Source organism: Daucus carota, chromosome 9 (genome assembly GCF_001625215.2).
Source record: "Daucus carota subsp. sativus chromosome 9, DH1 v3.0, whole genome shotgun sequence".
NCBI lineage: Eukaryota > Viridiplantae > Streptophyta > Magnoliopsida > Apiales > Apiaceae > Daucus > Daucus carota.
Genome location: NC_030389.2, coordinates 9,018,685 through 9,046,206, shown reverse-complemented (window position 1 = coordinate 9,046,206; position 27,522 = coordinate 9,018,685). Strand labels below are relative to the sequence as shown.

At 34.0% G+C, this 27,522-nt stretch overlaps 4 protein-coding genes across 4 annotated transcripts in view; 1 reads left to right on the top strand and 3 right to left on the bottom strand.

The window, feature by feature from the left end:
* Window positions 1-4,623, top strand: part of LOC108202644 (3-hydroxyisobutyryl-CoA hydrolase 1) — a 28,357-nt gene extending 23,734 nt beyond the window's left edge. The window contains exons 9-14 of the mRNA XM_017371138.2: window positions 2,375-2,496; window positions 2,937-2,997; window positions 3,145-3,243; window positions 3,878-3,979; window positions 4,048-4,089; window positions 4,204-4,623. Coding sequence (XP_017226627.1) covers window positions 2,375-2,496; window positions 2,937-2,997; window positions 3,145-3,243; window positions 3,878-3,979; window positions 4,048-4,089; window positions 4,204-4,341 — 564 coding nt within the window. The 3' untranslated portion in view covers window positions 4,342-4,623. The remainder of the gene's footprint in view (window positions 1-2,374; window positions 2,497-2,936; window positions 2,998-3,144; window positions 3,244-3,877; window positions 3,980-4,047; window positions 4,090-4,203) is intronic.
* A 5,498-nt stretch (window positions 4,624-10,121) lies between these two features.
* On the bottom strand, window positions 10,122-11,497 carry LOC108201980 (E3 ubiquitin-protein ligase PUB22). Its single transcript, XM_017370331.2, has one exon. It carries the CDS (start codon window positions 11,384-11,386, stop codon window positions 10,172-10,174), a length of 1,215 nt encoding a protein of 404 aa, XP_017225820.1. The 5' UTR covers window positions 11,387-11,497; the 3' UTR covers window positions 10,122-10,171.
* Window positions 11,498-17,485: 5,988 nt separating this feature from the next.
* LOC108200717 (transcription termination factor MTERF4, chloroplastic) lies at window positions 17,486-19,315 on the bottom strand. Its single transcript, XM_017368960.2, has one exon. The coding sequence runs from the start codon at window positions 19,070-19,072 to the stop codon at window positions 17,549-17,551; it is 1,524 nt and encodes a 507-aa protein (XP_017224449.2). The 5' UTR covers window positions 19,073-19,315; the 3' UTR covers window positions 17,486-17,548.
* A 4,677-nt stretch (window positions 19,316-23,992) lies between these two features.
* On the bottom strand, window positions 23,993-27,096 carry LOC108200404 (ent-kaurenoic acid oxidase 1). The gene is made up of 8 exons (XM_017368533.2): window positions 26,815-27,096; window positions 25,536-26,013; window positions 25,173-25,436; window positions 24,992-25,081; window positions 24,808-24,886; window positions 24,617-24,723; window positions 24,396-24,517; window positions 23,993-24,286 (listed from the first exon to the last, which is right to left on the bottom strand). Exons 1-8 carry the CDS (start codon window positions 27,033-27,035, stop codon window positions 24,184-24,186), a joined length of 1,464 nt encoding a protein of 487 aa, XP_017224022.1. The 5' UTR covers window positions 27,036-27,096; the 3' UTR covers window positions 23,993-24,183.
* Window positions 27,097-27,522: the final 426 nt, after the last annotated feature.

Below are 27,522 nucleotides of genomic sequence, written 5' to 3'. Positions count from 1 at the left end.
AGAGACAACACTGCAAAAGAAGACTGCAAAGAAAACAACACTGCAGCAGAGAGTTGTCATTTCAAACTTTTAAAGCTACAGTACAACACAACACATGTGAAATATGTCAGGCTTATTACTGTACACATGTGAACCATGTCTTCCATCAAAATACGCATGCAAATAGAAAGCATGCATTTAAAGAAATCAAAGCATGCATTTAATGAAAAGATACTTCAGAATACAGTCGGATTTGAATTTTTGCCTAACAATAATTCCTTCGCGAGTTGTCTTATGAATAGGTCCTCCAGTCTGCCTTCTACACATACATTGAACTCAGTTTCCACATTTGAACTACGAAAATACATCGAAAACAATATTTCATTCATCACTTCAACTGCACCAAGATGGAAAAGGGTAAAAGGCCAATGTCCTACGGCTACGAAAAATGCCTGGAACAGCAACAACAGAGAAGACAACAACCGGAGCTATTGTTGGGAGGGATGCGCAGCAACCAAAACAACCAACAACCTGCAGTAGCTCCTAAAAGCAAACCACCACAGACGTTGAAGATCAAGTGGGATCATGCGTACTATTTGCAACGCAAGTTCTCTACTAGGAGAGCCCGAAATGGCAAAGATTGGGTGCCGACAGAGCAGGAGGTTGAGGACGAGGGGAGACGTTATCCTGAAGTTGATAAACTTTTTAATGACAGACTTCGTCAGTTGGGTATCCCATTTTCTGATGCTCGCTACAATCGATACATGGCTGGAATTAAGCAAGAATGCGATGCATTGCAGGCTAAACTTGATGCACGTGATGAAGCTGATTATTGGGGAGATGTTGACGCTGAGGACGATGAAGATGATGATGAAGAATATGGTTCCGACTATATTGTGGACATCACCAAGGATTGAGAACACTAAGGACTTAGAATTCTTATTTTAATGAAATCTTTAGCGGTGTATCCGGCTCGTAACTTTAACGGTAGTTGGGGGTGATTATCGCCGTTTGGTCATTGAAATATATATATGATTAATTACCTTCTAAATTATACTTCACTATGAGCTTAAATATTTAAATATTACAATCTATAATATTATATTATATCATTACATAATATAATTATATAATATCACAAATAATGTATAAGAATTATCCGATTAATGATTTTTTTTAAAAAAAAAATAGGCCAGGGTCGCCCGTGTATAGGGCGACCCATATGGCCATGCATGCATGCATGGGTCGCCTTTTGGAAGGGCGTCCCGTACAGGGAATTTGAAATGGTTTGGGTCGCCCGTTTTCGAATGAATTAGACTGGTTAGTTTTGAAAGCTCGAAGAAAAACTAGTTGTTTTTGAAAAGTGGTTGAACATAGTGATTATAAATGAAAGGGAGCCTTTAAGTAACGATCTGAAATGGCATTGATTTGGAGGCTGATTTGAGTGATTTGGAGGCTGATTTGTGAGTGAGGGGTGGTGGATTTTTAACCGGGGGAGGGGTCGCCGCAATTGCTAAGGAAGGAAGAAAATGGGGGAGGAGGAAAAGTGGAGGGTTTTTGAGGGGTAAGGGCCACGCGGACGCCCGTGACTGGGGCGACCACGTCACAGGTTTCCGAGCACGGGTCGCCCTTGTGAGTGGCGTCCCTTACTTGTTAAAAAACAAGTTTGGGTCGCCCTTTCAAGGGGCGTCCCTAACGGCTGGAAAAATATGGTTTGGGTCGCCCGTTTTCGAATGAATTAGACTGGTTAGTTTTGAAAGCTCAAAAAAAAACCGGTTGTTTTTGAAAAGTGATCGAACAAAGTGGTTAGTTTTGAAAAGGAGCCCATACACACACACACACACACACACACACACACACATATATATATATATATATAAGGTCGCGTTATGGTGTAAATATAAGTATTATTATTTTTGTATACAGAATCTACTTTTTGGATATATTAATTATAAAAATGATTTTTAAATTTAAAAACAATGTATTCAAGTTAATATTATCATTCTATATACGACGTATCATAACTCATAAGGTGTATAGTATACTCTTTAAAATTCCTTTCATATATTACAAATAATGTAAAAAAATAAATATCTAGAGTAATTAATATTACTTTATCGATAAAGTAATAATATTATATTGATGAAATGATAAATTCAATAAAGTAAGATTTTCCTTGGTACCAACATTATTACTTTATAGAGGCTTCACTATATTACTTTTGGAAGTCAAAGCTAAAAAAATTTATCGTCACATCACCTTTTATTCCAAATATGAGTCCATTTAATTTCCAATTTTCCGGAATAATTTTACAAATCTATTCTGAAATGGAGGAAATGTAAACTTTTTTCATAAAGAATGCAATCTAATCCTTCACTGGAATTACAATGATCAGAAATTGTCTTTGTTGGAAGAAGAACTACGCAAGGTGGATTCATTTGATGCAACAATTATATCCTCAATTATAAGTCAGTTCTCTCAATATCCAAGTTTGAAGGCAAATAGTGCTTACAACAGGTACATAGGCTGTAATTTACTGTTTTCTGTTCATTTTTCCTATACAAATACCTACAATCTATTTGGTTCGAATTTGGAGGGAATGAGAAAGGTAGAAATGTAGTGAAAATGTAGAAGAAAACTGAAAGTAGGAGAAAAGGCTGAGACTAGTGAAGAAGATGAGTAAGTGCAGATCTGCAGATTTTCTATGATAAATTTTGTAAAGGGATGAGTAGGAGGTAGGAATGAGCATCATCCTAGATCATCAGGATTGAGCTCTGGTGTAAATTGGAATGAATGGGATGGAATGAAAACAATGACTGTAAAATTACATAATGGGGTGTACCGGTTTCAATGTTTTTTCCTACCTTTTATCTCTTTTTAATATATCTGTGTATATTGACCAGTGCTTCGTTCTTCCTTGAGTAAAATATGGTCTAATTTACATATAATTTCGACAGGTTGCATATCATTGATAAGTGCTTCTCACGAAAGACAGTTGAGGAGATAATATCTGTTCTTGTAAGTTGATTGGAGCAAGTCCTATGAAAAAGATCATCTAATGTCCCCTACTATTTTAAATAACCTTTGCCTCAACGTATCTGATTGGTTGTACTCTTATCCGTCTCCTTTCATTAAATATGTTATAACTTATAAGTTCTTGTGCAGGAGAGCAAAGCTGTAGAGCACAAGGATGAATGGATCACTTCAACCGTTCAAACTTTGAAAAAAGCATCTCCAACAAGTCTAAAAATCTCCCTTAGATCGGTATGGGCCCTCATGATTATTTAAGCTATTTTTAGAAATTTTTCTATGTTAATAATATAATCATACTGGCGCATCCACGATACACCAAATTTAACTAGGCTATGCATAAATGTTGTGGATTTTAGATGATACTGATATTGATTACTTTTGAAGTTGCATAGTAGCTATCTTCTGGAAAACACAGGCAGTTTTTCATCCTTTTTAATGATTAGCTAGCATCTGTTGAATGTCAAAAATTCCCTGATGATTAGAAACAATTAAGTATTTAAGTTGGAAGTGATATTTAAATATACCGAGGGTAGCCTTTACTTGACTTTGTACGTTATCAGGTTCACTATCTCTTAGTTAGATCATTGCAATTGTACCCTTGTACTGCAGATGCTATATTTGATCATCTGTGAATTTGTTCCAGCAAAGGGCCTATGATTGGGTTCTGGTAGTCTTATTCATGACCTAATTATGACTCTTGTTCTAGTTACACTGTTTTAAATAATATAGAGGAGAAAAAAAAAGAATAAAGTATTACACGTAAAGTAGATATTTATTCTGCATCAGAGAGAAGCCATAATAACAGATTCAAAATCTCAAGGCATATATTTGAAGTTTTAAATTATTAATGTGATTGCTGTTCCAGATCAGAGAAGGAAGGCTTGAAGGTGTTGGTGAATGCCTTGTTAGAGAGTATAGAATGGTTTGCTGTGTCATGAAAGGAGAAGTCAGCAGGGATTTCTTTGAGGTACATATTTATTTAAATGATGTAAGATTGTCTTATTGGACTATATATGAACCCACGTCATTATGCAGGGATGCAGGGCTTTACTGTTGGACAAGGATAAAAACCCAAATGTACACAATTTTCTTCCTTTTTTATTTTTTTTCCAGTGCATGAATGCCTAATACTGTAATGTGTATAAATATATAATGATTCATCCATTTTTTTTCTCTGTTGTTGTCTTCTAGTGGCAACCATCTAGACTAGAGTGTGTCACGGATGAAATGGTTGATCGGCACTTCTCGAAGGTAGATGATATTGATTGGGAAGATTTGAAACTCCCCCCTAGATCCAACTTGCCAGTTCATGCCATTGCCAAGCTTTAATGCAAATACTCTAGAGACTGACAATGTAAAATGTCCCTGTAAGATTCAAACGTCTAAGCTCCTCAATCATATTGCATATGCAAAAAAAATTATTACAGAATAAATTTTACGTCTCCATTCAAGTAGATTGGGTCGGTTAGTGAGATAATCATGTCATAAATATCAAGCCATCAAGGTGAATATGCTTATTTGTAAAATAAATGCAAACTGAATGATAACAGAAAAAATAATGTATATAGATACAGTTAATTGATAATTTGATAAGCTGCATCAAATTCTCCATCTCTGCTCGCAAGTGATTTTCTGCTGCATCTCTGCTCAGTTATGTTCTTGATGATAATTGTATATTGGTGGTACGGTGTGTGTGTGTGTGTGTGTATGTAATATATATGTGTATGTCAGTGTTATTTTGTTGCTTCTATTATATCATAATCTAAAAGTCTTTCTTGTTTTAGGCGTGCTTTGCGCTGGTTTACCTGTAATGCAAGTACACCATTATCTAATATTTTTGTTTGGTATTGTCAATACAATGACATATTGTGTACTTGTTAATTGTTATCTAGGGTTGTATTGAACAACTTTGTACATAATGCTGACAGTTCCAGGTAATTTATTTAACTAACTTCCGGTTGTTACATTAAATATAAATGTAAAACATGTTGTAAGTAGAATTTTAAAAGATGACCTGTAACATATTTTATACTGGGCGGTCTTTTGTGGTATGTCTTAACACCTTCTCAATGTTAAAGAAGAGGCAAAGGATCTAAGTAACATGAAAGCCTCTTTACCGGAGGTCTGTAAAGTTGTGTAGGTGTGGTTTATCTGGCTTAAAGATGAGGTTGAAGGTAAAAAACTGTGAGGGCATGTCTTTAGTGGAGGGTGAGGATTCGAAACATGTAATGTGTGAGTGTCTTTTTTCTTGAGATTAAGGGTTCGAAGCATGTTAGTGATGTGTGAGTCTAAATTGTCAATATATACATATTGAAATAATATAAATGGAGTGAGAGGGAGAGTGAGATATGCAAGTGAATATAAATATTAAAGCTAGATTGGCTTGTATCAGACTTGAACATATATTCTGGTGGACTATCTTAAAAGTAGTTGCTTTTACAATTCAAGCCTATATTGTTGACCGTTGAGCTAACTAAACCATCTCATATTAGTTCTATCTGAGTACATGTAACTTATCTTCCTAGTAGTTGTCTTGACTAATGACTATATGAACTATTGCATATAATCTGTGAAGAATAGTTGTTGGAACTTGGAACTATGGACTGTTATCAGGTTACTATGAACTATGAACTACACATTTTAGTAAATTTTCTTTTACCAATATGATAGAAAAGTTTTATAAAGCCTGGACCTCCAGGATGATATATTTTGTTCTGGCATTCGGGTATTAGAAAACCAAAATTTTGATTGCTTGCCGCCAGTTCAGAAAATGAAGGTCTTAAAGAAAATTTGATCAGTTGACTGGATGATCAAACTACATGAATGTTTAAGCAAATTTTCATAATTTAGTTGAACCAGATGACCAAATTACATTAACTATGTACAAGTATGTTAAGTTTTTGTACTTAACCTTTTGTCAGGAGTAAGTTTTTTTATTTTGAATCATATGAAGTGAAGCAATTTTGACTATAAATCCTCATATTTTAGGCAAACGTATGCAGGAAATTAATTATTGATGTGATTTATATTTTCCAATCATGTTATAAGACAAATTATACACCAAAGAAATTGAAGATAGCCGTAATTTTTTTAATACTTTATATAGTCATGTATTTGTGTAAGTATGTAGCTAGGCAGAAATTACTATGTAATTTAGTATTGATTTGATGATCTTGAATATAAAATCTAATGTCATATTCACACAAGTTTACTTTTATATGTATTAAAATAAAGCGTTTACTTTGATTATTAAGCAACTTCGTTATCGTCGTATAAATTATATATCATCCAGTTCAATACATTTTTAATGTCTTTGACCACCAAAACAACTACTTGTCAACTGGATTAGACGAATCAAATCAAGTATGTGTATAAATAAACAATTTATAATTAGACAAAGATTCAAATGTAAACAACTTCCAAGAGCCTAACGTGCCTTAATCTGAGGTATGCTATTACTGCCTGGTATGAGTAACATGCTTGTGTGTTCTCAGTACATTCACATTGAGATATGGAGTCTCCTTGGACTTCGATTAATGAGAGCCGTTTCTGACAATCTGAAATTTGATTAATAAGTCAGAATTTGATGTTTCTTCAATAAATTAATCTAAAATTGATTTTTTTTAATAAAAAGTCTCATAAATCATAAATTATTGGGGAATTATCTTGTATACTGTTTTTTTAATCTTATTTTCAAAAATATTACCTTCTCCAATTTTATTTCAAAAATACTACCTTCTCTAAAATCTTTCTAATATACTATTTTTTTTTAAAATATTTTCCAAAAATACGGTGGTTGCATACGCAACCATATATGCAACTGAATTCCTGATTTCAAGTTCCAGTTTTCAAATGTCATTTTCGACCTCATATTTGGAATCCATATATAAATGACATTTGAAAACTGGAACTTGAAATCAGGAATTCAGTTGCATATATGGTTGCATATGGTTGTATTCAGTTGCATATGATTGCATTCAGTTGATTCTGTGGCAATCTAATGGCCCTGCCAGGGGCACACCATACATCCGTTGCAACTTACAGTTCTCAGTTGCATTTAGTTGCATATGAGGTTGCATTTAGTTGGGTATGAGGTTGCATTTAGTTACAACTGATGTATGGGTGCCCCTGGCGGGGCCATTAGATTACAATAGAATCAACTGAATAGAACCTCATATGCAACTGAATTCCTGATTTCAAATTACAGTTTTCAAATGTCATTAGGTCGAAAATGACATTTGAAAACTGGAACTTGAAATCAGGAATTCAGTTGCATATATGGTTGCATATGCAACCACGGTATTTTTGAAAATATTTTAGAGAAGGTAGTATTTTTGAAAATAAGATTGGAGAAGGTAGTATTTTTGAAAATAAGATTGAAAACTGGGTTATGAATAAAAAAAGCCCTAAATTATTTATAGATCAATTTTATTTTTTATCATTGCATTTTTAATAATTCATAAATCTTTAGTAAGTCAAATTTACTCAAACAGACATTTAAATTTTAGCTTGTCATATTAAGTTACATCAAGTCATAAATCACATCCCGCAAGGGTTGGTTCAGCTGGTTAAAGAGGGGACAAGTATCCTCTTGATCACAGGTTCGAGGTTCGACTCCCGAAGGGAGCATAATTTGTGATTATGCCTCTTTGATCAGAGCCTGCTGCAACGCGATTTACATAAAATAAGTTATAATTAATATAAATCTTATCTTAGGATTATCTTATCTATATTATTGAAATTGAAATATTAAAATTTTGATTAATTAGTATTTGAATCAATTTATAAGTATTTTTATATAGGAAACTTATCTTGTACTAACTTATAATCCGTGTCATGCACATGAACTTGTAATATTTTTTTATTTAATTTTATATATTTTAATATTTAATTTTATTGTGAAGACAAACTTTTTGAATAATACATGTTTTTAGTTAAAATAGACTTTTAAATAATAATAAATATGTTTTGATTAATATAATTTAAATAATTATTTTTTAATATATTAAATAAGCTCTTAATAGTTAAACTTGTCAAATAGCTAAAAATTGATGCAAAAGAGATATGTTTCAATGTAAATGTTCAAATACCTTTTAATTATAATAAAAAGGTCTAACATAATATGTTATAAATTAAGGAGGATGTAGATATCGATCAAATTTTCAATGTTTTTATTTTTAGTATATGATAAAAAAATTCATTAAGGAAGTCCATAGAATTAAATAAATCAAATTGATCAATTTTTTAAATATTTAGATTATAATAATATCATATCATATACATAAGTATGAAAATGTAATATGTACTGTTCATTGAATCAATTTATAGGTTTTTCTGATCTACAAAACTTATTCTATATAAATATACACGTGATATGTATTTTTCTAATTTGATATAAGTATCAAATATAATTATAAGTGATTGATACATAAATAAACTCTCTACTGTTCTAAAAGTCGGTGATTAATCACGATTAATAATTAATTAATCTTTATTTCCTAACTCATCAAACTGATTAAATATTCGATTATTCATCCGATTATACCCTGATCAATTCAGTTAATCTCTGATTAATTTTTATTCCGTAACTGTATCTATTAATTTTGATTCCCATTTGTACCACTGTGTCAGGAATAGTATTAGGACGGGTGAAATATTAAATATTATTCATTGTCGACAAGCTAGTGTCGAGTGCTCAACTGTATACAGTATTTGTCAAAGAAATCACGCATGCATTAATCATACTCCCTCCGTCCCAAAAAGAGTGAGCTGGTTTGACTTTCACGGAGATTAAGAAAAATGTAGTAATTTTAGTTGAAAAGTAGGTAAAGTGGTGGACCTACCAATATTTAATACTCCCTCCGTCCCAATTCTTTTGGCTTGTTTGACTTTTTATGGTCAAATTGACCAAACTTTGACTGAAATTTATATATATTAAATCATTGAAAAAGATTATAAAAAATATATTACCAAAATCTACATTTGTTCTACTTTAAGATGTATGTTTCGGATTTTGAAAATCATATAAGAATAATTAGTTATTATCGGTCAAAATTTGGTCAATTTGACCATAAAAAGTCAAACAAGCCAAAAGAACTGGGACGGAGGGAGTAATAGATTTGAGATAGTGGAGGAAGATAGTGAGTGTAATAGTGTTTATATTAGTATTATAGAATGAAGATAGTGGAAGAAGGTAGTGGGTGTAATAGTGAAAAGTAGTGTTCAAAAATAGTAAGTATGATAGATTCATTCTTTTTGGGACGTCCCAAAAAGGAATAAAGGTCACATAAAATGGGACGGAAGGAGTAATTCATAGCCCGTATACTTGGTCAACTCTTTTGTGTCAATCAACATGTAGACATCTGAGCTACATATATTATACTTATAGGTTGTTATAGTCAATTTTTTGGTATTTTATTGTGGAACGTTTGGTTTAATTTGATTTAAAATAAATGTATATATTATTTATAAATAAGAAATGAGTTCTAAATGAGAAGTAATTTTTAATTTATATATTTGGATAAATTTTAGTGTTTATAATTTATTGGTACAAAATTATTAATATAATACTAAATTATTATAAAATATCTTTTACAGTTATCATATATATTTTTGTAAAATCACATTTCAGAAATAAAAATAAGTCTCTAAGAAAGAGATATTCATTTTTTGAGATTTTACTTAAATAAAATATAGATATAGTAATTGATGTCATTACATAAATGTTCTAGGGTATTTCTTGTTTTCTCCGTGTTGCATTGAATCTCTCTTAGGTATAGCGTTAACTGATTTGATGCCACCAGGCACCATCCACTGCAATGACCTGCAGTTTGCATCACATGAAGTCTGTGATAATTAAATGCCAACACACACCAGCACAAACAAATTCAAAGATTTAACAAGGTGGCCTACTATAGAGATGATAACAATGTAATCAAAGTCGGTGTCAGTGAAAAATGAGAATCAGACTTAATCGGTGAAGTTACATAATAAGATTAATTAGAAATTAATTGGATTGATTAATTAATCAGTTTGATAAGTTACGGAACAGATTAATTGATAATTAATCATGATTAATTACCGATTTTTAGAACAGATATTCAAACATGTAGACAAATTTGTGCATGTTATATATTTTTCAATTTTACATTACCAAAACTCAAGCACTTAAGCTCAAAAAATCCTTTAATTCACAAGGAAAACAAGGGTAACGCATCCATGAACTCCCATGCAACTTCAATAACTTGACAACTTTATCTTTAGTGGAGGATCCTCCATCTATGTGCAACAAGGCCTCAAGCTTCAACACTGAGCCGTAAAACAACATTTCTTCAATAACCCTGATGTTGGTCGGATTAAAACTGCAAACCAACCATAATATTTTCACCACATTTTTTGTAGAAACAAAGGATACATGCAACATTTTCTTTGTTATTGCAGCTATACCAATCCCGTGTTCGATAAAAGCCAACCTGCCATCAGCACATTTGCATAGCAATTTGATTAATTCCAGAACTTTCTCACACTTTGATCGACTTGAATCAGGGAGGAGCTCGATTAGAGTACACATTGCACCGGCTTCAATGGCCTTTAACCGGCTTTTCTTAGATGAAGTGAGTATATCAATTAGGACTTGTAGAGCACATGAACTTGCCTTGGTGCCCATTTCATCCGATGCAAGCTCCAGCAAAGCCTTGAAAAAGTCGATCCCTTGATCTTCAACAACATATTTCCAGTCATAATCAACTCGAGCCATTTTATGAAATATAGAAATAGTGCAAAACCTGGACTGAGCACTTCCTCTTTGAAGCATAATAGCCATGGCTTTGACACACTCCGGCTTGGATAATAACAAGACAGTTTCATCGTCTTCTGACAAAGGGAGTTCATGCAGAACACCCAAGGCCTCCTCACAAGCTCTAAAAGTCATGAAATCCGAGTTCTCAATCAGAATCTGAACAACAATTTCCACAAGAACTTTGACACCTCCACATCTTCTGAAATCTCTCTTTATTTCCTCACTCATTTGCACAATGGACCGGAGTTTCTGAAGTGAACTTACAATAAAAGGACACGACGAGTCAATTGCATTCAGCAACGCCACAAATTCCTCGTTCTTGACCGAGCTTTTGGGAGACGAAGAGGATGATGAACAACCAGTACTCCATGCAAGAATAAGCCTTTTGAGGGTATGGTTTGGAGTGACATCAAAGTTATCCAAATTCTGCATTGTTGCCGGACAAGTCTTCTTATGGTAAGAATGAAACCATTTTTCGATGTGTTTGCGCTCGTAACTAACACCTGTGGAGATTGTAACAGGATCTTTCATCAGCTCCATGGATATAGGACATCTGAAATCTAGAGGAAAATCCATGTTTGGAACTCAAAAATGAGAGTCAATAAAGTGTTTGATGAGCATACTCATTTATAGTTGAGGTTGTGTACATTGACAGCTTTGTGACACACATGATATGGATGGCCTGGATTGGTGGGGATCTCACATAACTTATAAATGTCAAAAGACCAAGTATATACGCGTGAATCTACACAACAATCCCGACTAACCTTCAAAAATTTAAAAAAATAAAAAATTATTTTAACTATCATTGTTCTACATTTCAATCTTGAAAAGAACTATAAAATCAGTTTAAAAAAATATTAATAATCCAAATTAAATATTTATACTGGTTCCGACCCAATTAAATTACGATTCTAACTCCACGGCATGTTATTTATATATACACACACAACACAACGTGACAAGTATGATCCGGATTGGTGGAGATCTGACATTGTTTATTAAAGTCAAAACTGTGAAAGGTGCTCGCAAGTTGTATGCAAATTACCTGTAAAAAAAAATGCAATTTGAAAATATTGTAAGTGCATAAATATGTCACCTGAAACAGAGGTACTTATTAAATGGTAACGTGTGTAAGGTTGATTATAAACAAAACCTTTAAAAAAGATATGGATCAGCGGCTTTGTCAGCTCATTGAGGGGCTGGACTTGCACAATTAGGAGTGCTTCTCAAACTAAGTCTCCCTTGAGCGGCGCTCAAGGGTTATCAACTCACTTTAACCAAATCAAATGGTTTACTTTGAAGAATTATAACATTTTTATTCACTCGAATTCCAGCTGATTTTAAAATGTCAAAGGTGGAACCAATCAATAAGCAGAAGAGATTGTCTGTATATTTAATAAGTGATAAAAATCAGAAAAAAAGACGGAATAGTGCGTCTCATATACAGAAAACATATCGAAATTATCGTATTAAGAATTCAATATAGAAAAATGCTAGCTACCTAAAAAACGGTTCCCAAAAATTATTCCCCAAATTTAGTTGGCAACATATAAGTGGTTCAACTCGCACTAATAATAATAAGACCCCCTGTATGCACATCAACCACCCAATTAAAATTGGTCATCTATCTGCCTTTAGGGGAAAAAATTGGGAACAGTATTCGGAATACGTAGCACTACTCTTCAATATATTATACAATACAGATTTAAAATCAGATATGATAATACATCTTAGCTCACCCCTATCAGACAAGAATCATAATCCTTGATTTTTATATATATAGCAAAAAGAACAATATCATATGACTCTCTGGAGACATTGTGGAACAGTTGAACCAAAGCACCATCGTTTCTTAACCTAAACCATTATAATTACTTCTCAAACACCAACAAGTTCTCATTGGCAGCATTGTAAAACATAAATAACGAATTCTGAATGAGCCAACAACTGGTGCTAGCTTACTAACTATTACAGCATCTAAATTGACCAAGTTCAGGGTTGCAGGTTTATGCGCTTCATACGATACAGTAGATGTTCCTGATTCAATTACGACTTCCAAAAACATTTCACATTTATATTAAAAGTAGTTGTGTGCTCTAAGAATGCAAAACACTGGGAAACAAAAGACCTTTGACATGGCCCGTTAGCCATAATAATTAATAACAAGTAACAACTTAACACACCTGTATATTCCCTGGGTAATACAAAATATCCAGCAAAGATATCTGCATATCATATTACATTGTATTTTGAATTTCACACTTTCTACCTGAAAATAAGAAGAAAATTACTTTTTCATAGTGTAAGGACCGAAACATTTGCATTCAAGATATATCGTTAAATTAAGAGTAAAAATCTACAGCCGCAAATCAGTCTTTGATGTCATTATATGATAGATTTTAGTTTTGTTCAGAAACTTTATTACTTACATCTGATTAGATGAAAGAGTGACTTTATCTATAAACATTGAATTATATTACATAAGGCGTGGTTTTAATTACTATACCTCTCAGTATCTCATGATGTCAAGTTCACCAGAAATAATCTGCAATATTATTCCAGTCGTGCAACAATGATGCATCATACATGATCTACTATCAGTAGTCTTTTGCAGAATATCTTCTGAGCCCTCAAAGATCCCGACTCCCCCCCCCCCCCCCCCCCCCCACACACACACACATCTTTTTTTAGTCACCAAGCACTTTGTAGTTGAACAAAATTTCTGTAACGATTGAAATTGCAATAGAAGATGAAAGGTAGCAGGTTAGGAATTGCAATAGAAGATGAAAGGTAGCAGGTTAGGAAAATTGGTTGGGTAATAAATGGCCCTCTTTACCAAATATCTGATATACATTGAATTTACAAATTCCTCTTTAAGGCTTATTTACTGGAAGAAAATGTGCAGTCAAAAATGGCCACGGATGGTATGAGATGTTGATCCCAAGCAAAGATGTGCAAGACCGAGGAGACATGCAAGTATCCAAATTAGTTTAGGACAGAATTTTTGGTATTATATACTAATATACCATAACTAAGCAGAAGACTCGTCTGAGGGATTTTCTGGGTCTGCTAAAGTGTGTTTTGCCACAGAAACACCGCCGTATAAAACACTATTTGAGCTCTAATCTATATATTTTTTAGACATTGAATCTGAACAAAATAATTCATTAAGCAGGAATAGGGAATAAAGTTCTACTTTTGTAGCCCAATTCTTAGTGTGTATTACTATATTCAGGTCAGGTTAACAAAAATTAGAAAAAAGTGGTTAAAAACTTAAAATACATATGCTTATATATATTTGCCCTTTGTTCACCAACTGGATTTAGCACAATAAATAGGTAGCTCCGCGAGTGATTTATATAGTTCAAGTGTCTGCTGTTTGTGAAAACTTACACCAACATTTCCCCAGAAGAGATCCGTTTATGTAGTGGCTTCGGATGATATTATCCTGAAACAAAAGAGAACATAATGACACACAATGTTTACACGATCAATCAGATTCAATAAATGTAAATCCTAATCCAACGACAGAAGGGATAAAGCTTCTAATTACAATACCGAAGGCTTAATTTTACAATGAAGAAAATTCCCTGCTAAAGAAAAAGTAAACAAAACTGTTATGAGCATCAAGGTTGCAAAGAAATTAATGACATGGAACAAGTTAGATATGAATGTGCAAAGATTACATATGATTTTATGTCAGTAGCATGTCACAGAGCTTACAGAAGAATAAGACTTCTCTATTTTGCCATGTAAGCACACGAGTTAAGCTACTGTACTTCAATAAGTTTTGCACTACGGCATGTCCCTGAGGCAAAGAAATATTGTTGTTACAACTATTTTGAGGGCCATGAAAGCGAATTGTAGATGCACAAACTCTCTGGCTGTCTAAAAATGCTTAAAAGTGCACAAGTAGCTGATGACTCTAGCCACCTAGAAATTACTTATCAGTAGCCTGTGAATCCAAAAAAAAACCAGCAAGTATGACCCAATGCTAAGAACTCACCGTGTGATGATATCAAGTCCGTTGATTTCCACAAGTAAACTTAAGTATCAATTGTGATATATAATTTGCAGTACATAAGTGTAGATTAGGTTATACTTCTATATTCTTTATTATTATGAGGATTCTAGGTTACAAACAAAAAATCTAAATCATTTCTTATACACAAAAGTGAAGTGTAAACGCAGAATGTTGATACATAGCTTTTCCATTGTTGCTATATATACATGGCTACTATGTAACTGTTGAGAAAAAGGCAGTGAAAGGCCAGCAGCAACTTTAGTAGCTCCTTTCTAAAGAAAAGCGGGAAAATGTTCAACTTACCTTTTCTAGCTGACTAGTACTGAATTTCCAGAATATAATGGCAAGCTCCTTTCCATATATTTGCATGCAGCAGTTGGGACATATTATGCCTATTAATCTTTACAAGTATTGGTACTGATAAATGAAACAACCAACACACCCTTCCATCCACTTCAGTCAATGATCTTTGGCAATGTGAATATGGAGCTTGTACTCACCCTTTAAAGTCTTTTTCAACTTGTATATCACAAGAGAGTTCAACTTCTTCTTGTCCACCCCTTAAAATATTGCCAAAAAGATTACGAATAAGATGAAATACTATATCAATTCTATGAGGGAATACTCGTTATATCAACAATCATGCTATCAAAGAAACATGCAAAATTGGAAAGCCATGACATAAAATTTTTCTTTGCAAGTGCTTAAAATTTTTCAAGCAAAACCTATTTAACATCAATAAAATACGAGCAGACTCAACAAAGGCCAAAATGAAGGGGGGAAATAATACGAAGACAAGAAACAAGCAGGGGATGGCACATAGAAGGAAATCAGAAATTGAAAATTAATGCAAAATGGTCACACACTCATTTATAGATATTAGATTAGATATTATCTAAAAAAAAAATCTTGCTTGGCCACTAGTTGCTTTTCGACTTCTATAATATAAAGAAATTGTCTTTAAGAAAGTTTAACTGGCACTTGATTCAAATCATACTTGGACCATTACTTCAATGGTTCCTTCCGAACAATTATAGGACTCATACCACTATCTAATTAACAACCACATAGCTACATGGGAATTTTGGCATTATAGTGGCAAATGTCCATATGTGATATGTAAGAACCTGTACAGTAATTGTATACAACCTGAAACAAACATGGCCATGAAAATTCAATATATATTGATAAATAGAAAACGAAAATCAGTTTCTAGTCTAGACATAAGAGCATAACCCTTAAATGGTAAAATCTTGAAATCTTGGTCCTACATTACTGCATCGTGTATAAGACAAATAAGACCATTTTAGACCTCAGACATTTGAGTTTCTTTAGTATGTTATCAGATGTACTGGAAAAAGTATTTCAATTGCTAAAGGGGATTTAAGATCAACGTCGATTGATAACAATGAGTCACATGATTGCTATTATACTTAGAAGCGTAAACATAGTGAAAATGACCTTCAAAGAAAAAAAGGACACATAATTAATTTACATTCATTCTTGTCTCACACTGATTGAACAGGCTAGTTACTATTAAATAAAGGTTTCTAATATGTAGAGATATATTGGAAATGAAATCCCTGCTCCACAAAGTCATTCACTAGTGCGCTCCGTGATTTAGTATTCACTAAAAATCAATATACAGGTCAGGTTTTATGAGAATTCACAACTGTTTGTCTACAGGTAGATGAACGAGTGGTCACACCTAAATTAAATGCGTCTAGACTCTAGTGATCAAAAACATTCTTCCACTATCACCTAAAAAAGTTTTTGATACAAGCATAAAGTAAACAATTTCAATTCTTTTAGTTTTACAATAAAACCAATACCTTTTCTGTTCAAAACAAACTGCAGGCTATGTAAGATATTCTGTGTCTCAATTCCAAAGTGTGAGCAACTGCAGACTGATACTTAAAAATCAAAAACTAACAAAGAAATTGAACGAAATACTTTATACTTTTAATATAACGAAACAGGAGAATCAAAATTCATACCATAAGGTTGTAAGATTCAACAAGTTCTGGAGCTCCAATATTGACCTTTAGAAGCAGAATAAGGTTTGAGCTTCATTAACAAACTATTGAATCTTCAATTCTTGACCGTGTGATAATAATACTCACCAAATCATAACACCAACATTACGTAAAATTAGACTCACACCAACAAATCATTAATCTTCTGGTAAACAAAGAGAACAAAATCTTCACTAATTTAAACACGAGTTATTGTCAAAATCATTAATCTTCTCATCTCTAATCTTCAACATCTAAATAAAACAGTAACTATACTCATTATGCTAACATTAAACAATATCAAAATCAGATCAACAGATCATAGAACTTCTCATAAATGAAAAAGACACCGATCTCTATCAATTTAAAGACAAGTTTCCATCATTATTATCAATAAATTCAGCTCTATCTCAACAAAAGAGTAAAAAATAATAGCAAAATCAAATCGCTAACATTACAATAAAAATTAAAAAGGGCCATCCCTCATTTTTTGTAGCAAATTGTGCCTTTAATTAAGATCCTTAGAGTAAATATGTTCCTGTGTAATCGATTCATCAAAAATTGACGATGCAGCTACCATAGGCCATAACATTAATATAAATGAATATACCAAAAGGAGAAGAGCATGAGGACTGTCTATTAAATTAGAAAATTGATAAAATCAATAATCTTTTAAAAGATCTATATGGAAGATTATTACAGAGAAACAGTGCGTCGATAAAGTATTTCATCATCACTCTCATCATCATTATCATCAGATACAATGTCATTTCCAGGTAATTCCAATTTCCCACCCATATAAAATGATGGACCAGCACTCTCTGCCTCGATATAATTTGCCTGCAGCCTTTCTTCAAATCTCTGGTCACTGCAGTTAAGGAACCAGCCCAAGGAACATTTAATCCCTTTGCTTTTTAATCGATGATACCTTGGTTTGATCCTTGATTCTAAGCTGTAAGTAAAGTACTCGGGAAATTCCACAAGCTCTCTCAATGGCCTCCCTGTTTCACTCTTGAAAAAGTAAAAACTGTTTTTCATGAGACCAACTTGTGAAGCAATCAATTGGGGGCATTTAACAACCATTTTAGCCACATCTTCGGGAGAAATACCTCTTCCGATCAAGAACTCGACAGGTTTCATAATGACATTTTGATTGAGGCTAACAATCTGAGGCATTCCCTCAATAACACGAGCAAACCCTTCCGGATCAATCTTGAGCTTCAAGTTACAGAAGTATTGTTGTGAAGACAGTTTAGCTTTTAAAGGAAGCCCAAGAATTTGAGGGTACTGCGCAATAACAGAAGGAAGAGCTTCTTTTCGTATTCCGAAACTTATCAAACAGTCCACATTTGGTTTCACTGTGTCCTCAAGATTATAACCAAGTACATAAGCTCGCTTCTCAAACATCCTCGCTAACACTTTTTTAGGCAAACCCAAGGAAACTAAATAATCCACGAGAGGCTTAATCATCGTACCAACTCTCATTCCCAAAAAGTAAGGATATTGTGTCACCATAGGTCCAATATCTCTCGGATTAACTCCAATACTAACTAAATATGCAACCGATGTACTCATCGTCCCTTCTGGTTTAAACCCCAACAATTCCGGATACTTCATAAGCACATAACCAATATCTTGCTTCTCCACATCAAGCCCCCTCAAAAACTTAACAATCGGAACAAGCTCAACAACAACACTAGCATGAAGAACTTGCGGATAGTTCTTAATAAACTCTCCAAGTTTCTGTCTTTGAATCCCAACCTTTTCCAAATACCCCAACACTGGAATAACATTTTTCCGCACACTACAACCAAGCATCAACGGATACTCATTAATATCATCAATAGTCAACCCAATCTTTTGCAAGAACTCAACCCTTTCACGCATCACATCAACAGTAGAAGGCAACTCTAATTGCTCTAACTCATCAGGAATAATCCCTATTCCCTTCAAGTAATCACAAACTATAACCCGAGAAACAAGTTTCTCTTTACGCCCTTGAACGACACCCCATGTCACAGTTGGCATTTCATATTCAGGGAATTTACTGGGTTGGGCTGAAAAGGGCCTAATTCTTGAAACCCCAGGTTCTTGAAAACATGGGTTTTGGCGGGGTTTATGAATACTATTCATACAATCAAGCAAGTTTTGGGGATAAACATAAAATGGGTTTCTCAGGATTGAATCAAAATGCAATCTTTTTCGCAAAAGAGACCTCATTTTGCAAAATCAAGAATCTAAAACCAAACGGTGTGGGAATATATTAAAGAAACGATGGTGGCAATATGTGTAGTATCTCTGCTGTTTAACACAAAGGGTGTAGGTATATATGTATAATAGATACAAGAAATGAATGGTACCTTGGATTATGTTGGTTGAATTGAAGAAGCTTTTGCCATTACACAGAATGCTCGGTGCTCTGTCTCTTGTTAAGACGGTAAAACCCTAACTTCGATCTTTCTTTTAGAAATATTTCCTTTTTTTTAAAACAAAGAAATATTTTCTTTTAATTATTTATCGTGCAAAAATTTAAAAAAACTTTGATACGAATGCATGTCGGAACAAGTTTAAAAATAAGTGATTTCTTGTCTAAGATATGCTCTCAAGATTTTTTTTTGAAGAGAAAACAAGTGAAAACAAATCTACTTTTACTTTCATCCCATTTTTGGAGTAAAAGTATGCTATATTTGCATCAATTTTCATTTGCTTTTCTCCTTTTAAAAAGCTAGGGAGCACAAATAAAAACAAAAGTTTTATAACTTTACTTCCTTTTCACTTACTTTCCACCCAGTTAACTCGAGAGCATGGCGTAAATTGTGGATTAAAAGTAAAAGGTAAATAAGTTAATAAAGTATTTGAAAAAAAAGTGAAGCTTTAATAGAAAAATTAGCAATCTCGATTCTTTAAAAGTGCTACAACTTATGTACATAAACCGATCAAGAAAAGCAGAATTTAGAAGCAGTTTCTACTTCTCTTAAATAAACGGGCGTACGCAATATTTTTAAGAGAACTTTTCACGAAATGTATTGTGTGTCTAAAAATTCTCCATTTAACCGATTAATCTTTATAATGTTGCCGATCAATTTGATTTTAAAATATGTCTAATCCTTATAAATTTTTCTTAATTGAAATATATATAATAATTTAATAAAATTAAAATACTATATCACTTTAAATATGATCTATTATAAAATTTATGATTTATGATATAGTAAATATATACTTGTTAATAAATACTCCCTCTATCCCTTTAATTTCTTAACATTTTTTTTCACTGCTCGACACGCATTTTAATGCATTTAAAAAATATAGTTCTACAACTTTTTTTGAAAATTTTCTTTTTCTGAATAAAAATTTAAATATCAAACTTTTATTCGGAAAAATAAATTTTTATAAGAAAGTTATAGAACTATACGTTACAGGAGCATTAAAGTCCGTGCCACGCCCTCATCCCCCAATATTAAGAATTGAGAAGGACGGAGGGAGTAATAATATAATAATAACTAACTATTAAATAATATTGTAATATTAAAATACGTCTGATTTTTCAAGATTTTTTAACGAATGCTTAGGTTGGGTCTACTGAAGATGATGTCCAACCTAAGAATTGAGATCATGAAGGCTATCACAATGTGAGATATTTAAGTTTGATTAAAAAAAATAATTTGGAATGAAGTACATGAAAAGAAGGGGTTATCGAGTATTGCAAATCGTTTTTTATAATCAATGTTGGTAATTGGGAAAAATGATATACATGCTTCGGTTTCATATATCAGTTTAACATTATTTTTACAAGGGAACCAGTTATTTTCAAATTGTAATTTTTAACAGTAAATATGTTAAATATTTTACAGCTTAATCTCAAGACGCTTATCCTTGATGGTTGTAGCATGCTCAATCTTGAACGTGTCGATCCAGGCCTTTTTGGTGGGATGAAATCCACCAGTCATATTCTGGATCCACTATAAGAAATCCAAGAACATAACTTCACAAGCTTTCCGTGAAGGACGCGTCCACATCAAGATATTTTTGAGTCTGGAATCCTTTGAGTTTCTTATCCAATTCCACTACTTTGGTGTTGGCTTTGGTTAGTACAATAGCATTGGTGTTCATTTCAATTTTAAAAGTGGGAGCTTCCCTCCGAAGTTGGTTGATGAAGCTTTCTGCTTTAGTCTTCCAAGGCTCCAGCTGTGACTTGCGCTTCTCGGACACATCCAAGTCTTCCGTTAATCTTTTGTTGGCAGAAGTTAGCTCGTTAATCTAAGCTTGAAGTATTTTCGTGTCTGAAGGGTTGAAGCAGGTGGGTAAGAAAAGTTCAGCAGCAGCCATTCTCCTGTCCAGATCCACATGTCCCCCCTGCACGAGCCTCCCACGCCTTTAGCTGGTCAAGATCAACGTACATGTTAGTGAAGCTGCCAAACATGTCCCTGGCTCTAATAAGGGGCGCGCTGAAGAGTTCATTATCGGTAGCCTTGGACACCAGACTTACGTAGGCTAGTCTGCCAGCCTTTTTGCGAACAACTACTTTCTCAGCCTTAGTTAGCTCCTCCTCGGAATCTCAATCTGTATCTAACTCATCTTTATTTACAGGAGGAGAACATACAAATTAGGTGAATGAAGAGGCGATGATGGACGTGCTGAGCTTTCGTCTGATTCTTGATATAAGGCTGTAATATCTTCGTCGTCCCTTGAGGACTCATTGTCATTATCCTCCTAGGACGCGGCGTGAGACTCTTCAGCGTCAGATTCTACTATGGAGCCTTGCCCCTCTGATAGGTGCTTTTAATAGCTTTCTCATCCTCATCAAGGATTTTGTCGATGTCAACCGAGATATCGGTAGAAAAATGAATTGGAGGGGAAGGAGAAGAAGCCTTGTATTCTACCATGAAGTCGGAGATTTTTTGTGAATGGAAGTGGTGAAAAAGATTTGAGATTTGTTCTTCTATATAAACAAACGGGCGTGAAGGTAGAGAATGCAAAGAAATGGGAGAGAAGTGGTCAGGCACACCCTGATTAGCCAGCTGCAAAAGAATACAAACACAATGTGCGCCATTATGATTAAAAATAAAAAGTGTTCCCAGATGTCTACTATGTAAAGGGATTTCTTAAAGCCAATAATTGAGACACGCCTCAGGTTATGGTGCGCCAAGGATTCATACTTGCAAATTTCATAAACATATAACCCAATAAGATATTAAGCAAAAGCAGATATAACATGTATACATATGTATATACATAAAAGAACAGACGGAATAACATGAAGCAACTAAAAAAGACTCATACTTGAATTTTACAATCTAGATGATGAAATGAAGAGTTCTGGGTATGAAATCAAAACTTATGAACTGGGGAAGATGTTGACTGCGAGAAATTGGACAATAACGCTGCAGCAACCAGATGAAGCTTGAAATACAAGCAACGACGGAGGGTTCTCTTTGGCTTGATAACTGTTATAAAAAAAGGGGGGAAATGAAGAGAATTCGAATATTTATATTATCTATAAAATGTTGATTAAAAATAAGCATGTAATGCGTAACAGTTGTCAACCACCGAGAAACTGAAAGGTCATAGGTTTTGCTAGAAGCGGGCCGTAAAATTAGGACGCGCCAGGTGCAGACTAACGTAGGATATGAAGCAGGCCACTGAAGGATGTTTCCATATGAGTTAGGACGTGTTGACAGAGAAATATTGCAGATTGGAAGCTTGAATTTTGAAGATTATTTAACTCTCATTCATATTTTTAATAAACCTGAGACTCGGGGATAGTTGTTATATCCAAAATTCACTATGGGCTAGTTTATATGGGCGGATCCACGAAGAGAGTTGAAGACAAGTTTATGGGCCACAATTTAGGCCCAATATGATTGAAATGAAGGAGGACATGTCCTTCATTAATGGCGGGCGCGCCCCAGAGAGATAGACTTTGGGCATCAAGCATCGAGGACAGGAAATGAGTCGTAAATAGGTTCAAAGGGCGAGAGTGAACATCTTGTACTTGGGGACACCCTTAGTATGGGTGAAATCTATCGTTGATAAATAAAGACCCTGCTTTGTATTCTGATGAGTCATCCTTATTGGGAAGTAGTGGATGAAGAATTGAGAGATCCTTACTCTGTATTTTTGCTGGTTATCCTCGTTGAAGAGCTTGTAATCTAGAGGGTTGTCCTCATCGAGGAGCAGAGACGTGCCCTTGCATTTGGGGTAAGTTATGGAGCGACGGTTACATCGACTTCGGGAGAATCCGAATTCAAGTGAGGTTCGAAAAGCCTTGAGCCGACCGATATGCTTCGAGATCTATGAAGTAAAAATCGAATCCTAGTAGAATTCTTAGGTGACTACAACTACGTATGGCTTGATTGCCTGTATGTAGGGATATGTAGGCACATTATAGGTATTGGCAATTCATGAGAGCGAGAGACTTGCGGAGAAAATCCCAATTTTTTTTGCAATAACGAACCTTACCATACAATGTCAGCCATATCTACATTATTCACCATCCCGATTTCGACCAAAAATTATCGTCACTGATGTTGATTCCGGTAACAACCTCAGCCTTGTTAATTTCTAGATTTTTCCATTAATGATATTGATATCTTTTATGCTGTTTTTTCTCATTCGTTAACGATATTGATTTCGTTTATGCTGTTTTTTGCTCATTCATGTCTGATGTTAGTTTTATTTTTGATTTGCGTTGCGGATTATATGTATGTTTCAGTACCCCACTCTTCTTTGCTAAGATGTTTTTGTGTTTCTTTGATTCATTGAATTTATTTCAATATTACTAATATATCTAACAGCAAGAAATACTTCCGTTTTACTATTATTTGATTTTCACGAACACTAGTAAATAAGCCGACTTCTACTAAATAGAACTGGAAAAATGGACCATGACTTCTAAAACACAATTCCACTTTCTATTGAACTTCTGTCTCAATTTTATAATATATAAAACTTACAAATTCAAAATCCTAACTAAATAATAAGTACTCGTGTGCTAGGCCCGGACCATATTGCTAGTTAGTTGAATACTTGAATCTACCTTCACATAATTTTAGTTTAAAGTCATCAAACCAACCAACAATAACTCTCATAGAGAAACTTGGTTAAAACATTAAAAGATTTTCCTTTGAGAAAAAAGCATTGAACCAAGCAAAACCATAACGTACCATGATATTGATCTCAAAGAAAACCAAGTACAAAGATACGCGGAAACAAACTACAAATAAAGGAACACTAAGATATTATAGAAAGAACTGTTGATAGTCATTATCAAGTTCTATAAACTTGATAATGTGCCAAACTTCTTCTCTCCTTTGCCCTCTATCTATGCCTCAATTCTCACTTGAAACCCTTCTGATTGTTCCCATGCAGTTATCTTTTGGTCTGGTATGGGGTAAGAACATCAACGGACACTCAGGATTTTCCCTTTCGAGCCTGCAAATAAAGTACACATCAATTAGTCTTATGATATCGCAAACAATGAATAGTCCATATTAATCATAACGATATTATGAATTTCTGCAGAAGTTTTTATTCGGCTTACTTGTAGTTGAGAAGGAAATGGTGAAGAAAAACTGATATTTCAAGCTTTGCGAGATCATTTCCAGGACAGAGTCTGCTTCCTGCTCCAAAAGGAAGGAATGACCCGGCTTTTGGTGTGAAATCCTGTAGTGTTGAACAAATAAGTTTATAAATTAGCGAAAAAACATACAAGTGCATCTTGAAATATACATTTGATCACTCGAGAAAGAATATGAAACTTACATCCCATCGCGAGGGATTGAACTCCAAAGGTTCGGGATAAATATCTTCATCATGGTGAACAGTCCTGAACCACACTAAAACTTTCCAACCTTTTGGAATTGTATAACCTGTCCAAGACATTGTAATTTGTTTAGACCAAGAATTAATATAAAACATGACAATTATGATATAAGGTATGCGTTGTTTTATACCATTGACTTTCACATCTTTTTTTGCTTCGCGGAAGACAGTCAGTGAAAATGTTACTAAGCGAAGTGTTTCATCAATAACCTGCAAAATTAGACCAACAATCAAAGATTTGCTTGTAAAGAATGAACACTTCTGTTTTTAAAATCTATGTATGCTAAAACAACAAAAATAACTCGAAAAAAATACCTTGGACAGATATTCCATTTGTCTATATTCTCTCAATGTCATTCCCTTCTGATTAGGGGGTCTGTTCTTCGCTACAGCCTCTTGCTCGGCCTACATTTCCATCAAATTTCATAATTAGAGATCTAGATTCAACCCGGCCTCCAAACTCCGGAAAAAATACTATATATACACAAATCAATACCTTGGCTTTTGCAAAAATTTCAGGATTTTTTTGCAAAAAGACCGTGGCCCACATGATAATATGCCCAGAAGATTCATGACCAGCATTCAAGTACATGAGCAGAACATCAATAATTTCTTCATCATTCAGTTTCCTACCATTTTCATCTTCAACATGTAACAGAGCATCCATCATATCCCTCTTTGATGATGCTGAGTTACTCTTTATCCGTGATCTACGCTCATTCAATATAGATTGGAAAAGAGCCACAAGTTTCTTCCGTGACTGAAATTCACAACACAATTTTAATTTCTAAATGATACGGATCCAATCTCGAATCATAAACCTGATATAAAAAAAATAACTAAAAAAAACAGAACAAACCTTAAGCGCGCTATAATATGCAAATCCAGGAATATTTATCGCCAAGGCTCTAACTCCATAGTTAAGTGTAGTGTACTCTCTTTCGAGTGCCTCAAGTACAGCTTCACTCTCAGAGCTCAAAAAAATGTACATAACAATGCGGAAAGTGAGCCTCCTGACCTCAGTCAAGAACTCAATTTTCCCCATTTTCGACCACTTATCCAATGCAGACTTTACGAGATCTTCAATGTAACACATATAAATCGAGAGTGCCTCGTTACCATTTATCGGTGCAGCTGTTAATCGTCTCAGCCGCTTGTGTTCTTCGAAAGAAATGCCAATGAAGGATTTCTCCCCCATGAGCTTGACTGTGGAAACAGGCCATCCTGGCATAAATGTTTCATCATCTGTCAGAACTCTTTTGCAAGCTTCCGGTGTTGTGACAATAACACTTGGGTTCCCGAACATAAACGCCTTGTAAATACCGGTTCTCCCGAACCTGTAAATCTCGAAAAATCAGTATATATTATTCGGGTCACAAAATTTATAACTTTTTATAGTAAAAAGCAAAAGAAATATAAATAATCGTATAAGGCCAGTCTGTGCTTGCCACACCAAAAAATAATAGTATTCTATATTAAAGAGCGGAATATTTGCAGATATTAAGATAAGAATCACAGAGATTTTTACATGAATGCATTTAATTTACAGATAAAAGATGCGCATTTCTGCATTCGATTTAAAGGAAATAAATATTCAAAAATCTATTTTATTCGATAAGCTCACAAGTCCTTATCAAGAAATATTTGTAACGGACACAGATCACGATTGTCATGTACATATAAATTTAAGGAAAAACCAAAAAGTTGTAAAAACATAACACAATCAAGCCTTTAATTGTAGAAAAACACAGCTAAACCAGAGGATAAAACAAAAGATTCACGAATAATAAGAAAAAAATAATCTTTAAGTGGACCCCGTGTTTTGACAATCATGTACTGCAAGATCACTAGAATGATGAAAACTTCTGTTTTCTCTGGAAAATTCTAAAACATTTGATCCGAGAGCAGGATAGTCTATCGGTAAAGACTTATCCCCCTTCTCGGGGATTTATTTGAACATATACTAAATGCATAGTATTACAAATCTGCATTCATTCGAGAAAACAAAAATAGGCCATAAAAGCACATATTTGGAATAAAATAAGGTTTCATTTGGAAACTGAGTGGCATGTAAGTTTAGTTGTGATCGACATGGATAACCAAAACACATAAAAAAACAAAGAAGAAAGATGCGAGACCTTTGAATAAAGCTGGAAACAAAGGAATCAGGATTGTTGGACTTAAAAGCCAAGAGGAACGACCACATGTTTCCGATGAATGGCCAGCCCATGTCACCGGGAGGAAGCTCATAGCTTTTTTCGCCCACTTTGTAGTCGTAAAACCACCCATTAACCCGCCTGAGAAACCCCAGGAGAACGAGGAGAAAAATGGCTACAGAAAGGACCAAACTAAAACTCATGATGATGTAATAGAGAAAGTAGAATAAGAGCAAGGAGTATAGAGAAATGAGAGTGAGTAGGAATGAGAGGAGCTGGCCTCTATTTATACACGGTTGGTTGGGGTATTAGGCGGTCAAATTATTTTATTCTAAAATTTTTGGAGAGAACCCTCAAGGAACTTTACAGATTATAGACACAAAAGATAAGAATCTTATTAAAAGTATTCTTTCAGAAATTACAAGATAGGGAGAGCATCTCCGATCTTAAAAAGTTTTAGCTAAAATGGGAGTTAAAATACTTTAAATAAAATATATAGTCAACTTTTCGAAAAATTCATACTCTAATCATACCTATCCTGTGTAGGGAGATTGCACATCATTTATTATCATATTAAACTGATATATTTTATTTTAACAATCAAAAATATTAATAACATACTATTTTCAAAGTATATCCAACCATTATAGCCATTCTCATTGGAGATGCTCTGGCAAAAGTATTATTATT

Bases quoted from the DNA above. Each gene is read 5' to 3' on its own strand.
- LOC108201980 (XM_017370331.2), bottom strand. From the start codon at position 11,386: ATGGATTTTCCTCTAGATTTCAGATGTCCTATATCCATGGAGCTGATG.
- LOC108200717 (XM_017368960.2), bottom strand. From the start codon at position 19,072: ATGAGGTCTCTTTTGCGAAAAAGATTGCATTTTGATTCAATCCTGAGA.
- LOC108200404 (XM_017368533.2), bottom strand. From the start codon at position 27,035: ATGAGTTTTAGTTTGGTCCTTTCTGTAGCCATTTTTCTCCTCGTTCTC. The intron at 25,437-25,535 runs GTTTGTTCTGTT...TGTGAATTTCAG, and splicing joins CATATTATAGCGCGCTTAAG to TCACGGAAGAAACTTGTGGC. The intron at 24,287-24,395 runs GTAAGCCGAATA...CTTTATTTGCAG, and splicing joins CATTTCCTTCTCAACTACAA to GCTCGAAAGGGAAAATCCTG.